Here is a 14,973-nt window from a genome sequence, read left to right as displayed (position 1 = left end):
TCTCATAATTTTATATACCTCTATCATGTCTCCTCTCAGCCTCCTTCACTCCAGGGAAAACAGACCCATCCTATTCAATCTCTCTTTATAACTCAAGCCCTCCAAACCAGGCAACATCCTTGTGAGTCTTCTCTGCACCCTCTCTAGCTTAATCACATCTTTCCTGTAGTGCGGCGACCAGAACTGCACACAGTACTCCAGATGCGGCCTAACCAACGTTATGTACAACTGTAACATGACGTCCCAACTCTTGTACTCAGTGCCTCGGCCGATGAAGGCAAGCATGCCATACGCCTTCTTCACCACCCTGTCCACCTGTGTTGCCACTTTCAGGGTACTAAGTGCTTGCACCCCAAGGTCTCGCTGCTCAACAACACTCCCCAGGGCCCTGCCATTCACTGTATATGTCCTGCCCTGGTTTAACTTCCCAAAATGCATCACTTCACACCTGTCTGTGTTAAATTCCATTTGCCAATCCCTTGCCCACTTTCCCAGTTGATCTATATCCTGTTGTAACCCAAGACAACCTTCTTCACTGTCCACTATACCACCAATTTTGGCGTCATCTGCAAACTTACTAATTATGCCCCCTACATTCACATCCAAGCCATTAATATATATGACAAGCAACAGCGGGCCCAACACTGATCCCTGCAGCACACCACTGGTCACTGGCCTCCAATCTGAAAAACAATCCTCCGCTACCACCTCCTATCACCAAGCCAATTTTGTATCCATTTGGCTAGCTCACCCTGGATCCCATGTGTTCGAACCTTCTGGACCAGCCTACCATGCGGGACCTTGTCAAAGGCCTTGCTAAAGTCCATGTAGACAACGTCCATCGCCTTGCCCTCGTCAATCCTCTTGGTCACCCCCTCAAAAAACTCAATCAAATTCATGAAACATGATTTCCCACGCACAAAGCCATGCTGACTATCCCTAATCAGACCATGCCTTTCCAGTTGTGTTTAAATTCTGTCTCTCAGAATCCCTTCCAATAACTTTCCCACCACTGATGTAAGGCTCACCGGCCTGTAGTTCCCTGGCTTATCCCTGCTGCCCTTCTTAAATAAAGGCACAACATTAGCTATCTTCCAGTCTTCCGGTACCTCACCTGTGGCTAACGATGATACAAAAATCTCTGCCAGGGCCCCAGCAATCTCCTCCCTTGCTTCCAATAGCATCCTAGGATACACCAGGTCGGGCCCTGGGGATTTTATTCTAACGAAAGCTAGAGAGACTTGCACTAATACTACCTCCTACGTCAAGTGGATGGTCTGCAGCTCACTGCTTATCAGACAACAGCTGCAGTGCTGTATTTCATAGAGAGAGAGATGTTTGAAACATAATGCAACCGTCAAAAACCTTTCCTGGAAACACAGAATCTTTGTTCAAATTGAAACAAAATTCTACATAGAAATGTTTAACCACATCAATCATATTGAATGTCATCTCTGAGACTTTTTTTAAATAATGGAATCTCACAGACCTTCAGTCTCAGTAATTATGACCATGTGTTGACAAATCTAGGTTCTCTTGATTAGACTCAAATATGCATGGAACAAACCCATGAGACTGGAGAGCTAATCAGGTTACTGACGCCGCAAAGTGTTCTCCCAACACAGGGGTGCAAACTGGGCTAGTTATTTTATAAAACAAAATATTAGGACAGCTTGTTTCGGGGTGGGGGGAAACGAAGAGAATTGTATCCATTTACTACCATCAGATGTCTCTAGTAGTGCATTTTCACTATCTGACAGCACATCAGCACTACTCAAACATTCCTTTACTTAATTAAAAAAAACATAACTTGGGGCAACCGGAGACTTGATAGCAGCTACATATTTGACTTGCTGAGGTCACACATCAGTTCTAAAGTTTGAATAGGTTCCTGTACATTACACTGAACTGCAATTTTAATAAAAGGCTTTGGTTACCAATTACAACATTTTGTGCAAAAAAGTCTGTTCTGCTTCTGAGAAGTGCTTGATGTTCTAACACTTGTATGCCTTACTGAGAAAAAGCAACAATGGAAGTTTTAAACTAAAGCCTATTGAACAAAGTAAAATGCTCCCAGAGCAATAAAGAAGTTACTAAAAATACAAAAAAATTTAGAGAGGAAACTTTAGTAGTTAGCTTCAGGAAAAATCTCATCTTTCAAAACTTGAATATTTCATGGGCAACTATTTGAATAATTGAAGCATGAGTACAATTATTAAACTTCCCACACTGAAGTCACAATACAAACCTGAAATTACCACCTGAAAATCTACAAGTCTAATGATGGCACTCTAACTAAACACATCCAAGATGGGCAAAACATTACAATAACCAATTAAGAATGAACTTGCATTCTTTTTTATAGCAGCTTATCACATCCTCATGACATTACAAAATGCTTGACAAATAATGGATCAAGTACTTAGACAGTTTTGAATGTTGGGTCTGGCTCTGGAAAAATATTATATACAATGGCTCCGGTTTTGCGGCCAGCAGGGAATGAACACCACCAGCCGTTCATTACTCTCACGCTTGCCCACAGATTTTCTGTGGGATTTTGCACTGGAACTTGTGATTTGACAGCCATTTCAGTGCAGCACCTGCAACAGAGGAAATGGGACCTATGTGAACAGGGCATGCAACTGCATCTTCTTAACCAATCAGACTGAGGAAATGCTAATGCACAGTGCAGAGTCTGAACCAGGAAGTGCAAGTTTGAATATTTATTTAATATCAAGTCATGTACAGAAAGAAAAATAAAAGAGGGAAAGAAAGATGGGATTGAGAAAAAGAGAGAGAATCAAAGAGCTAAAAAAAAATTAAATATCCAACAATGAAAATGTGAAGGGATAAGACTCCATACACACATGGAAGTTAATGTTCAGGGCCTGAGATGTTTGGCATTAATTAAGACTAATCACGCTGTTAAAAATTTTGTTCCACTGATTGGATGACACCCAAATTATCTGGCATGTTTAGTGGGTAGGCAGTTCCATGTATTTCAATGCCTGGTCTTTCATTCAGGGAGATATTGGTGTAGTGAAGCTTTTGGAGCTGCAAGACAATTCAGACAGCATCTTTCCGACTTCTTTTCTTTTACTCTGTGCGCGCGTTGCTGGAAGTTGCTGTCCAATTGATACTTTAATAATGGTGAGTGTTGTTAGCCTCAGCATTATTTTAACAGCAAAATCCAGCCATTAATCTTCTAATGACTTGTAGAATATATTCTTAACAAAACAAAAATGCAGGACCAGTGTGAGTTCTGCATCAAGTTCATGACAACAGTTTGATGACTGTCTGTACCACATACTTTTTCAAACTTCCTTTGGAGTTTATCATTCAGGCTTTTAAACTGAAATATTGAATCCAGCTGGAACTCCAGCCAGTGAACTCTTCACAAAAAACTGAAGACACTATCTGTGGCCAGATATCCCTTAACTAGATTAAAATAAATGTTCGTTATCAAGCTTCAAAAAAAGACTTGCATTTCTATAGCACTTTTCATAATCCCAGGGCATCCCACAGCGCTTTGCAGACAACGACGTACTTATTTGAAGTGTACTCACTGTTGTAATGTTGGAAGCATGGCAGACAATTTGCGCACAGTAAGGTCCCACAAACAGCAATGTGATAATGACCTGATATGTGTTAGGGATGCTGATTCAGGGGTGAGTATTGGCCAGGACACCAGGGAGAACTCCCCTGCTCTTCTTCAAAATAGTGCGATGGGATATTTTACATACACCTATCAGAGCAACTGGGGCTTCGGTTGAACGTCTCTTCTGAAAGACTGCACTTCCAACAGTGCAGCACTCCCTCAGTACAGCACAGTGAGTGCCAGCCTGGATTTTTGTGCTCATCTTGGAGCAGGACTGGAACCCACAACCTTCTGAGGCGAGAGTGCTACCCACTGAACCACGGCTGACAGTACAAGCTTGAAGTTGGAGTTATATACAAAGTCAAAATGTGTAGTGATTACCCATGCTGAAGTGAAATGTCTGTGGTACAATGGAGAATTTCTTTGAGAATTTTCTTTGGATGTTCAAAGCCAGTGGTGAGAATGAGGTGCTATTTTGGTTACATATATGCGAAAGGATTGTAACAGTGGTTTATATTTAGAGCTTTACAGATCTCCTATGACACTGCTGAAATTATTTCCCAACCCTGCTACAAAAGCCCAATCCCTTTTCAGCTAACGACAGGATGGAAAAGGTTGTTAATTCTTCCTTAAGCACTCTGCCTTTCTCCTTAAGTGATCTTTGCAATGCAGTTGTGAACCTATGGAAACCACAACTCACGGTTTGAGCCTCTGAATGATTGTCATAGAGTCATAGAGTGATACAGCACTGAAACAGGCCCTTCGGCTCACCGAGTCTGTGCCGACCATCAACCACCCATTTATACTAATCCTACATTAATCCCATATTCCCGACCACATCCCCACCTTTCCTCAATTCTCCTACCACCTACCTACACTAGGGGCAATTTATAATGGCCAATTTACACCTATCAACCTGCAAGTCTTTGGCTGTGGGAGGAAACCAGAGCACCCGGCGAAAACCCACACGGTTCACAGGGAGAACTTGCAAACTCCGCACACGCAGTACCCGGAATTGAACCCGGGTCGCTGGAGCTGTGAGGCTGCGGTGCTAACCACTGTGCCGCCCAAATTTGTACTGTGGTTTGTTTGAAATGGCAAACAAAATCTCCTGCCAACCACTCCACCTTTAAGTAACTCAAGACATAAAAAGAAAACTTCAAAATGATGATAATAAACACTACTGAAGAAACAATGGTGACCGGACTTGTACATGGTACAAATAATAAATTGGGACTTACTTGGAGTTTGAGAGGAGTAAGCAGCTGGCTTTTGACCAGTGGTTGAGGGCTCTAAAAGTAGTCTCCGTATGAAAACCTCAGAGAGGTAATTTTCCTCGAAGAATTTAAAAGCTCTCTCCCACTCTCCATAAAGACCCATGTGAAGGAACAAAGTGCACAGAGCTAGGTAAGCCACAGTTCTGGCTCATGAGTTCGTTCTAATACACAAGTTGGTTCCCCAGGGGAAAGCCTTTCCTAGTCACCCCTACAAACCAGAGAAGGACAAAGGGTGGGAAGATGATAGGAGCCTAAGGCGTCCTGGGAGAGAAAGAAAAGCAGGACACACAGGAGGCCCTCCTCAAGCCAAAAAGGATAGTGTGGAAAGTGGGAGTGAGACCAAGAGGCCAGTGTGTTTCTATTGTAATAAGGCAGATCACCTCAGAGCTGACTGCTGGAAACTATGAGGAAAGCCTGTAGGGTTAATCACAGTATACATGACCAGTGCAGGAGAAGGGAGCCTGATGGAAAGCACAGCAGAACAGGCTGTGGCTTTAACTGCAGCAGCAGTAAGATCCAGAAAAAAATACTGCTGTGGGTGCAGAAAAATTTAATAGGATTCCTGAAGGTTATCAGCATTTTGTATCTGAAGGAAAAGTAATCCCATATACCTCGAGTGGGGCAAGTAAGCCCATAGTCATACTCGGGGTACAGGGACCACAAGATCCTTTTTGCTGGGAAAAGGCCTGACCTTTCTCCCAGAGAGTGCAGTAAATAGCAGAATGGTGGTGAATGGGATTGGATGCAGTGTATGCCCGTATCTTTACATAGTTTGCCTTTGGCTGGGGTTGACCTGCTGTTAGGTAATGATCTGGCAGGGGCAAAGGTGGTAGCTTCCCCTGCAGTTCTCCTGAATGTGTAGTCCATTGGCCAAACCAGCTCCCCAGGGGAGACTGAATTAGCACTGCAGACAGATGACCATGCTGTCTGTCTGTCTGAAAGTTCCTTTGGAAAGTTAGAGGACCCAGCGAATGGATAAAATGAATCTTCCCTAGTTGAGGCTCAGGGAGCCGACCCAGTATTAAGAGAGTTAGCACAGGCTGCCCAAACTGAAACTGAAGCAGAGGGAGTCCCTGACTGCTACTATGTGAAGAATGAGGTGATGAGGAAATGGAGTTCTCCTCACAGACTGAAGGACAAAGAGTGGACAGTGGTTCACCAGTTAGTGGGGACACAGTGGTACTGTAAAGAAATATTAAGAATGGCCCATGAGATGACAATGGCTGTACGTGTTGGTATGCAAAAACCAAAGTCTGCATAAGACAGCAGTTTGACTGGCCAAACTCCACAAAGATGTAGTGGAATACTGTAGAACTTGCCACATGTGCCAGGTTGTAAAATCTGCGCCCCTAACTCCTGTACTGGCGTTTGGAGGACCGTCCAGCAGAGGGTTGGTGAATTGTAAGGGACTAATGCCGAGAACAAACGGGGACACACAGGTACAGGTTTGGCAGAGAATTACAGAGGAAAGGGGAAAAAGGGACAAAAAGGACATGTTAAAGGAGGTCCGGGAGGATTCCCAAATGAAAACCCCTAATTTCCGGTCAGCCAACCCTGAAATGTTGGAAAAATTAGACCCCACATCTTCCTATGTAAATGGAGGCAACAGAAGCACCCTACCAGGGCTAACAGCATTGCAGATACCTGCAGGGACAAAGGAAGTCCTCAAGAGGGCAGAGAAACAGTGAGGGTGATGCCTCACCTAGTCGAGGTGTCGCAGGGGAGTGCAGTGAAATTTGGACAAATACCTGTAGGCAGGAGTGTCCCAGAGGACAAAAGGAAGATTGGCAAAGAATCCACCCCCACAGTCAGGAGAAAAGGGAACCAATACCCTGAAATGAACAGCACTTGGATGACTCACCAGAGCACTGAAAGTGAGGTCAGAGTGGATCCACCCACTGCAGACTACCATGATCAGAGCTCAAACCCAGAGCTAATTAATTCCAACAACCCACCCTGCAGCCCCCAACAGGACCAAAAGCACCCTTGGCAATTATGGAAATTTGCAAACATCAAACCTCCCCAAAAATCATATGTTTATTGGGATGCCCATTCCCATCTTATTACAAGCTGATACTAAAGAAACTTTAAATCCATTGGGCAACACCTATCTCAGACTCACCTCAGGGGAAAAGCAGCAGTTTAAAGCAGCACTGCTACAAAGAAAAAGGCAGGCTGAAACAATTTTTAAGATTTCCGAGTGAAGGAGAGAAATGCATGTGTACTTTCCTGTATTTTCTCTTCCTTCTAACTTATAATGAAATGCTCCCTAATATCGCATTGCATTCGGCGTGGTGTGGAGGTGTGACGGAAATCACACCTGCCAAATGGAAACATTAAATTTTGTCATACGGGACACTGCTTGAATTTTTTTTTACTGGACATTGCAAATAACCTGTTTAAGTAAAAAAGCAGAACTGAACAGCTGAAAACAATATATCAAAAGGAGAGCCTGAGACCCCTTCCTCACCCAGTTGCAACAAAATACATGCTGTAGTAGTGGGCGTCAGGAGTTATGCCATTCCAAATCGCTAAATGGTTATATACTCTGACCTACATTTCTATATAACTTATCAATTAGGCAAGTGATTTGTCACGTTAAAAGGTAGTTTAAAACAGGGGGCAGGTATTGGGAGGGGTGGGAGGGGCACTGGTGTGGAATCCTGTGCAACAATTGCCCCATTTGTGGAAAACACTATGTGGGGTTATTATTTTCCTGAGCAGTGTTGATGCATGTGCAGAATGACTGCTGATTTGTTTACTTATCATGACGTGTTTGCTGAATGATTTGCATCTGGAAATTAGCCATGATGATTCAACACTTTCCTGGTACTGCTAAAAGAAATTTCCAACAAGCATGATTTGCTGGCAAAAACCTCAGGAAATCCCCAAAAGCAACTGTTTCATTTAGGCCGCCACCATAACGTACATGCTCACTGATGAAATATTAACATGCCAGCTTTCAATGTTGCCCTGTTGGCATCCTTCCATCTACTAAAGATGATGGACACGCAGCAAACAATCAATTTAGGTGGGGTGTCTTCTCTTGGTGCACCTTTGCTGATGGCTGTGAAGGCCAATCCTTGACAGGCAGGTTCTGCCACAAGCACCGTACATGAAGCTGCCAAGAAGAGGCAGCATGAGTGGCGCTGCAGAAAATTTATGGCCGTACAGAAAATAGACCACCTTGGGATTATTCAAGGTCCACAAAGCAACCTGTGGCAGTCAAGGCTCTGAGCAGTTAGTGTGCTGGACTCAACCTATGTTTCTCACATCATCCATATAGTATTTCTGGTTATGGGACTTTAACCATTATGCAATTATTCATCATTTTTCAGCTATAATAAAGACATTCAAAATCAGTTTTCTGTAATTATTGTAAAAATATTTAAAAGAAGGCAGATCCTAATATGTGTACAGTTCAGGTTTCCATGTTATAAAAGGATATAGAGGCACTGGAGAGGGTGCAGGAAAGATTTACAATGGGATACCAGAACTATGAGCTCATAGCTATCACGAAAGGATGAACATGCTGAGTCTTTTTTCGTGTGAAAAGAGGAGATTGAGCGGTGATCTGATAGAGGCCTTTAAGATTATATAAGGATTTAACAAAGTGGACACAGAGAGTGTTTCCACTTGTGGGGGAGACCGAAACTAGAATCCATAAATATAAGAAAGTCACCAAGAAATCAAATTGGGCAAAGAAGTTTCTTCTATTCTCCAACAGTGCTAAGAATATGGATCTCTACCATGGGGAGTAGTTGAAGTGAATAGTACAGGTGCATTTAAGGAATTCAGTTTACAAAGAACTGGCACTGAATGATGTGATGTTACTACTGGATCAGCCAATCGTAGTAAAAATGTTAGACAGTAGTAGTATCTAGTTAAGCATATGAGGAAGAAGGGAATCAAGGGTTATGCTGATAGTTAGATGAGGAAGGATGGGAAAGGCTTGAGTGGAGCATAAATGCTGGCATGGACAGGTTGGGTCAAATGGCCTGTTTCTGTGCTGTACTTTCTATGCAATATATCAAGTGACGCCGTGAGTTGTTGTTTTCGGCATTGGTGCCTGTTGCCAAGTTGCTTTAGTCACTGGTCATCGTGGTCGTGCACACCAGTCCATAGGATGCATCGTCATTTCCCTCTTTCACCAGCTAGTGACTATCAAGTGCGATAGTCGACATATAGGGCCTTCATGTGATGCTTGTAAGCATCCTTGAAGTGGAGCTTTGGGCGCCCCACTGGTTGTCTGGCCCCGGCTACCTCACCGTACAGAAGGTCCTTGGGTATGCAACCGTCTTCCATCCTGTGGACGTGTCCAATCCACCGAAGCCGCCTCTGTTTGATTAGTGCTAACACACTTGGGAGCTCTGCCTTTGAGAGGACTGCCACACTGCGATTTTGACCTTTTAGCATACAACGCACCGCAGAGAGTAAAGCTGGAAATTTTTGAGCTTCTTTTCCTGGTAGTTATAAGCTGCTCATGTTTCACAGCCATACAGCAAAGTGCTGAGAACACAGGCTTTATAAACCATCCACTTAGTTCCAAGGGTCAGCTTGGCGTTATCCCATGTGTGCTTTGCAAGTCAGCCAAAGGTGGTAGCTGCTTTCCCTATGCGTGTATCGAGCTCCGCATCAACGGGCAGACGGTCTGTCACCGTGGACCCAAGGTAGCAGAATTTGCTAAGCACTTCCAGTAGGGTGTTATTCAGTGTGATCGGGGGTGGAGATGCAACACCTTGTCCCATGACCATTTTTTCTTAATGCTTATAGTCAAGGAGAACAAATTACAGGCATGGGAGAGACGGTTCATGAGTCTTTGTAGCAGAGTTTCCCTGTGGGTGACGAGCGCAGCATCACCAGCTAGAGGAGTTCTCTGATCAGGATGTGATGTGTTTTTTTCTTCGCTCTCAACCTTGATAGATTGTGGAGTTTGCTGTCTGACCTCGCGTACAAGTAGACGCCTTCCAAATCTGCAGGGAAGGCAAATGTCAAGAGCCTGGAGAAGAAGTGTGGAGGCTAGGACACAGTCCTGTTTCACTCCATTCTTCACTGTCAAAAGTGGAACCATCAAACTGTACGGTGCAGTGCATGTTGTCATGGAAGGCACGGATGAGCCTGAGTAGCTTTGGTGGACAACCAGTTTTTCCCAAAATCTCTGCTGACGGTGTCGAATGCCTTAGTTAGATCTACAAAAGTAAAGGAAAGAGGTATAACCCTGTTCCCTACACTATTCTTGTAGCTGGCATACGGAGAAGATTATGTCCACAGTAGATCTGCTGGCATGGAAACCGCACTGTGCTGCCGGGTACGCTCGGTCTGCAAGTAAATGGAGTCTTTTAAGTATTACCTGAGCAAAGGCCTTTCCTCTGATGCTAAGGAGTGCAATGCCCTTGTAGTTGTCGAAGTCTCCTCTGTCGCCTTTGTTTTTGTACAGTGAGATGATTTTTGTGTCACGTATCTCCTGTGGAATGGAGCCTACTTTCCAGCAGAGAAGGAGAAGGTCATAAAGGTGTGGCATTAGATGGGACTTTCCATGCTTGAGCAGTTCAGCTGGGATTCTGTCCTTGTTGGGTGTCCTTCTGTTCGTTGGGCGGTCTATGGCTTTCTCGAGCTCCAGTGATGAGGGTTCTTCATCTAACATCCATGACAGGAAGTTGCAGGAGAGCATTGAGTGCAGACTGGGAGATGTCTGACTCAGGAGTACAGCTCACAGTAGTGTTCAGCCCAGCTGGACATCTGTTTACTTCAGTTGGTGAGTACTTCATCATCTGCCGACTTCAGAGGAGCAACTTTGGTGCTGGCAGGGCCAAGCGCCCTCGATGCCTTCGTACATAGCTTGTAGATTTCCTTTGTCAAATGCATTGGATTTCTCAAAAGCTTTAGGAAGGAAATAACAGAGTTTAGAGCCCCAGCAGCTGAAGGCACAGCTGCCAATGGCGGTGATTAAAACAGGGGATGAGCCAGAGGCCAGAATTGGAGGAACATGGCTATTTGTAAGGTTGGAAGAGGTTAGAGAGATAGGGAGGGGCGAGGCCACAGAGTGATTTGAAAACTTGTGTGATAAAGCTAGAATGATGGGCATCATCTATGCTAATGATGCTGTGCTAGTCGCTCACATGGAAACTCAGCTACAAAGACTCATGGACTGTCTCTCCTATGCCCGTAACTTGTTCTCCTTGACTATAAGTGTCAAGAAACGGTGGTCATGGGACAAGGTGTGGCATCTCCACCCCTGATCACACGAAATAACATCCCACTGGAAGTGGTTAGCAAATTCTGCTACCTTGGGTCCATGGTGACAGACAATCTGTCCCTTGATGCAGAGCTTGATACACGCATAGGGAAAGCAGCTACCACCTTTGTCCAATTTGCAAAAACGCACATGGAATAGCACCAATAGTAGCCAAAGCCAGACGACCAATGGGCAGCCAAAGCTCTTCTTCAAGGATGCTTGCAAGCGTGACATGAAGGATCTAAATGTCGACTAACGAACTTGGGAGTCACTAGCTGCCGAAAGAGGGAAATGGCGACACATTCTGTGGACTGGCATGCACTATCACGATGACCAGTTGCTACAGTAGCTTGACAACAGGCGCCAATGTAAAAAACAAATCAGCGTCACTTGGCAGCTTCACGTGCAGCACTTGTGGCAGAACCTGCCTCTCAAGGATTGGCCTTCACAGCCATCAACAAAGGTGCACCAAGAGAAGACAGCCCGCTTAAATGGACTGTTTGCTGCACGTCCATCATCTTTCATAGATAGAAGGATAGACATCATTAATGCATTAAACTTCAAAACTGTAATCATGCTACCATCTAGTGGCAACGTTTAAATGTTACACTCAGCTTTCAACCTACGATTTCACTTACTGAGTGTCTGGAGTTATCAAAATTAACGAAACAAGCATAATCCTAGTTCTAAAGCATTGCTCTTTATCACGATCTCAGCTGAAGAATTTTGTGTTAAATAATTTCGGTTTGAATTTGATCTTTGTTATTTGTTAACACGGAGCAGAGGAAAGCAATTACTAAATTAGCTACAGTGGATTTCTTTACCAGATTATTTTGGGGTTATCACAGCACTTCACAGCCAACAAGTTACTTTGAAATTATAGTCATTGCTGTTTTGAAAGCAATGATACGAGCTGCCACTCTATACAGATGCCTTTCTGCAATGAATTTGCAGCAGGTTTGTGGGGCAAATTGGCAAAATGTTTTCAGTGCAGCTCATTTACTTGAGCACAGAACCTAACATCAGGCCTTATTTGGAAAAGCCGGCCAGCTCCAATAAGGGACACATTACACTGACAGAGAATACTGGTTTGAATCTCATAAGTATTCTAGTTACTCAAAGAAATTAGCAGGTGGTGCTACTCTGGTATCTGTCATCTGTGAAAGATTCCATTCAGCCAGGTTGCAAAGATTTTGGGTACTTACTCAGTGCATGGTAGATCGGTTTATGTTTCCCTTGTAGTCTGACTGAGCACAGTGTAGCTATTTTTCCAGGCGGCTGCATTTTGGCATCAATCAAATACCAAATTTTTGAAAAGGAGGCCCATTGCTAGAACACAGAGGAAGGGGAAACAGTTTCAAGTAGATAATACATTCATTTACATAAGTAGTTGAGCTTAATCAAAAAATTATCTAGCACATTATACAGCACAGATGTTATGCAAACCTTTAAAAGTCACTGGGTTAGGCTTCAGCTATCCAATTCTGGGCACCGCACGTCAGGATGTCAAAGCCTTAGAAAGGGTGCAGAGGAGATTTACTAGAATGGTATCAGGGAAGAGGAAATTCAGTTAAGTGGAGAGACTAGAGAAGCTGGGATTGTTCTTAGAACAGAGAAGGTTTTGAGGAGATTTAATGGAGGTGTTCAAAATCATGAAGGGTTTTGATAAAGTAAATATAAAGAAACTGTTTCCAGTGACAGGAGGGTCAGTAACCAGAGGACACAGATTTAAGATAATTGGTAAAAGAATCAGAGGGTAGATGAGAATTCTTTTTATATAATTAGTTAGGGTTTGGAATGCACTGCCTGAAAGAAAGACTTCTAAAGCACTGTTCACAACTTTGGGACATCCCAAAGTGCTTTACAGCCAATGATGTACTTTTGAAGTGTAGTCACTGTTGTAATGTATGAAATGGGTAACCAATTTGTACACAGCAAGCTCCCAAAAACAGCAATGAGATAATGACCAGATAATCTGTTTTTTTATAGCTCATGGAATAAAAGGGACAGTAGCAACGCAGATACAACATTGGCTGTGACAGGAAATAGAGTGTAGTGGTTAATGGATGTTTTTTGGACTTGAGGAAGGTTTGTAGTGGAGTTCCCCAGGGAAGTGTTTGTACCCTTGCTGTTCCTGATATTTATTAATGACCTAGTGTACAGGGTACAATTTCAGAATTTGCAAATGATACAAAACTTGGAAACATTGTGAACTGTGAGGAGGATAGTGCAGAACTTCAAAAGGACACAAACAAATTGGTGGAATGGGCGGACAAGTGACAGATGAAGTTCAATGCAGAGAAGTGTGAAGTGATTCATTTTGGTAGGAAGAACACAGTGACAATATAAAATAAAGGGTGCAATTCTAAAGGGGGTGCAGGAGGAGAGGGACCTGGGCGCATATGTGCATAAGTCATTGAAGGTGGCAAGACAGGTTGAGAGAGTAGTTAATAGAGCATACAGCATCCTAGGCTTTATTAATAGAGGTATTGGGTATAAAAGCAGGGAAGTTATGCTAAACTTAGAGCATTAGTTCGGCCTCAGTTGGAGTACTGTATCCAGTTCTGGGCGCCACACTTTAGGCTAGATGTAAAGGTATTGGAGAGAGTATAGAAAAGGTTCATAAGAATAGTTCCAGGGATGAGGAACTTCATTTACATGGATAGACTGGAGAAGTTGGAACTGTTTTCTTTGGAGCAAAAGTTGAAAGGAGATTTGATAGAGGTATTCAAAATCATGAGAGGCCTGAACAGAACAGATAGGGGAAAACTGTTCCCATTGGTGGAGGGATCGAGAACAAGAGGGCACAGATTTAGGTAATTGGCAAAAGAAGCAATATTGACATGAGGAAAACCTTTTTCACGCAGCAAGAGTTTAGGATCAGGAATGCACTACCTAACAGTTTGGTGGAGGCAGGTTCAATTGAGGATTTCAAGAAGGAGTTGGATTGTCATCTGAGGGGGAAGAACGTTCGGGGCTACAGCGAGAAGGCCAGGGAGTGGTACTAGGTAAACTGCAATTTCGGACAGCAGGCGCAGATATGATGGGCTGAATGGCCTCCTGTTCTGTAACAATTCTGTGATTTTGTAGTGATGCTGGTTGACGTATATATTGGCCCAGGACACCAGAGAGAACTCCTTTGCTCTTCTTCAAAATAGTGCTGTGGGATCTTTTATGCCCACCTGAGAGCACAAACGGGTCATCAGTTCAATATCTCATCTGAAAGACGACAACTCTGGCAGCATAGCACTCCCTCAGTACTGCACTGGAGTGTCAACCTAGATTCTGTGCTCAAGTTCTTGGAGTGGGACTTGAATACACAACCTTCTGACTCAGAGGTGAAAGTCTAGGCACTGAGCTATGGCTGATACCTAAATGATGGAATCAGATGCAATAGTAACTTTCAAAAGGGAATTGGATATACACTTTAATTGGATATGCACTTGAAATGGAAAAATTACACAGCTTGGGGAAAGAGCAGGGGGGGTGTGGGACTAATTGGATCGCTCTTTCAAAGAGTCGGTGTAGCTATGATGGGCTGAATGGCCTCCTTCTGGCTGTATCATTATACACATTTAAATAAATGCTACCAATCCCAGATCCAGTCTGTGAAGTGAACTACTGAAGGAGACAAGCAGTGCCAATAGGTACCATGTGGCATTGGTCCCCACCGAGACATGCCTTTACTGTAGTGGCCTTCACGAAACTGTCTGCAAAGTGAATTCTCCAATGTTGAGTAGCAAACAAAAACTTTAATTCGTGCAAACAAGAGAAACAAGACGAATGACATAACGGAACAACTCTGGAGGGTCCCATGGGATACAATTTATACCTGATGCTTGGTTCATCTGAGACCATCTGAT

At 43.6% G+C, this 14,973-nt stretch overlaps 1 protein-coding gene across 3 annotated transcripts in view; it reads right to left on the bottom strand.

Moving 5' to 3' along the window:
* Positions 1-14,973, bottom strand: part of mrpl13 (mitochondrial ribosomal protein L13) — a 107,946-nt gene that overhangs the window by 90,250 nt on the left and 2,723 nt on the right. For all 3 annotated transcript variants that reach the window (XM_068031001.1, XM_068030998.1, XM_068031000.1), the window contains exon 2: positions 12,316-12,439. In XM_068031001.1, the coding sequence (XP_067887102.1) occupies positions 12,316-12,439 (124 nt within the window). The remainder of the gene's footprint in view (positions 1-12,315; positions 12,440-14,973) is intronic.

Source organism: Heterodontus francisci, chromosome 5 (assembly GCF_036365525.1).
Source record: "Heterodontus francisci isolate sHetFra1 chromosome 5, sHetFra1.hap1, whole genome shotgun sequence".
In the NCBI taxonomy this organism is placed as follows: domain Eukaryota; kingdom Metazoa; phylum Chordata; class Chondrichthyes; order Heterodontiformes; family Heterodontidae; genus Heterodontus; species Heterodontus francisci.
The sequence above is the reverse complement of the archived record's forward strand: the minus strand, read 5'-3'. Positions and strand labels throughout refer to the sequence as shown.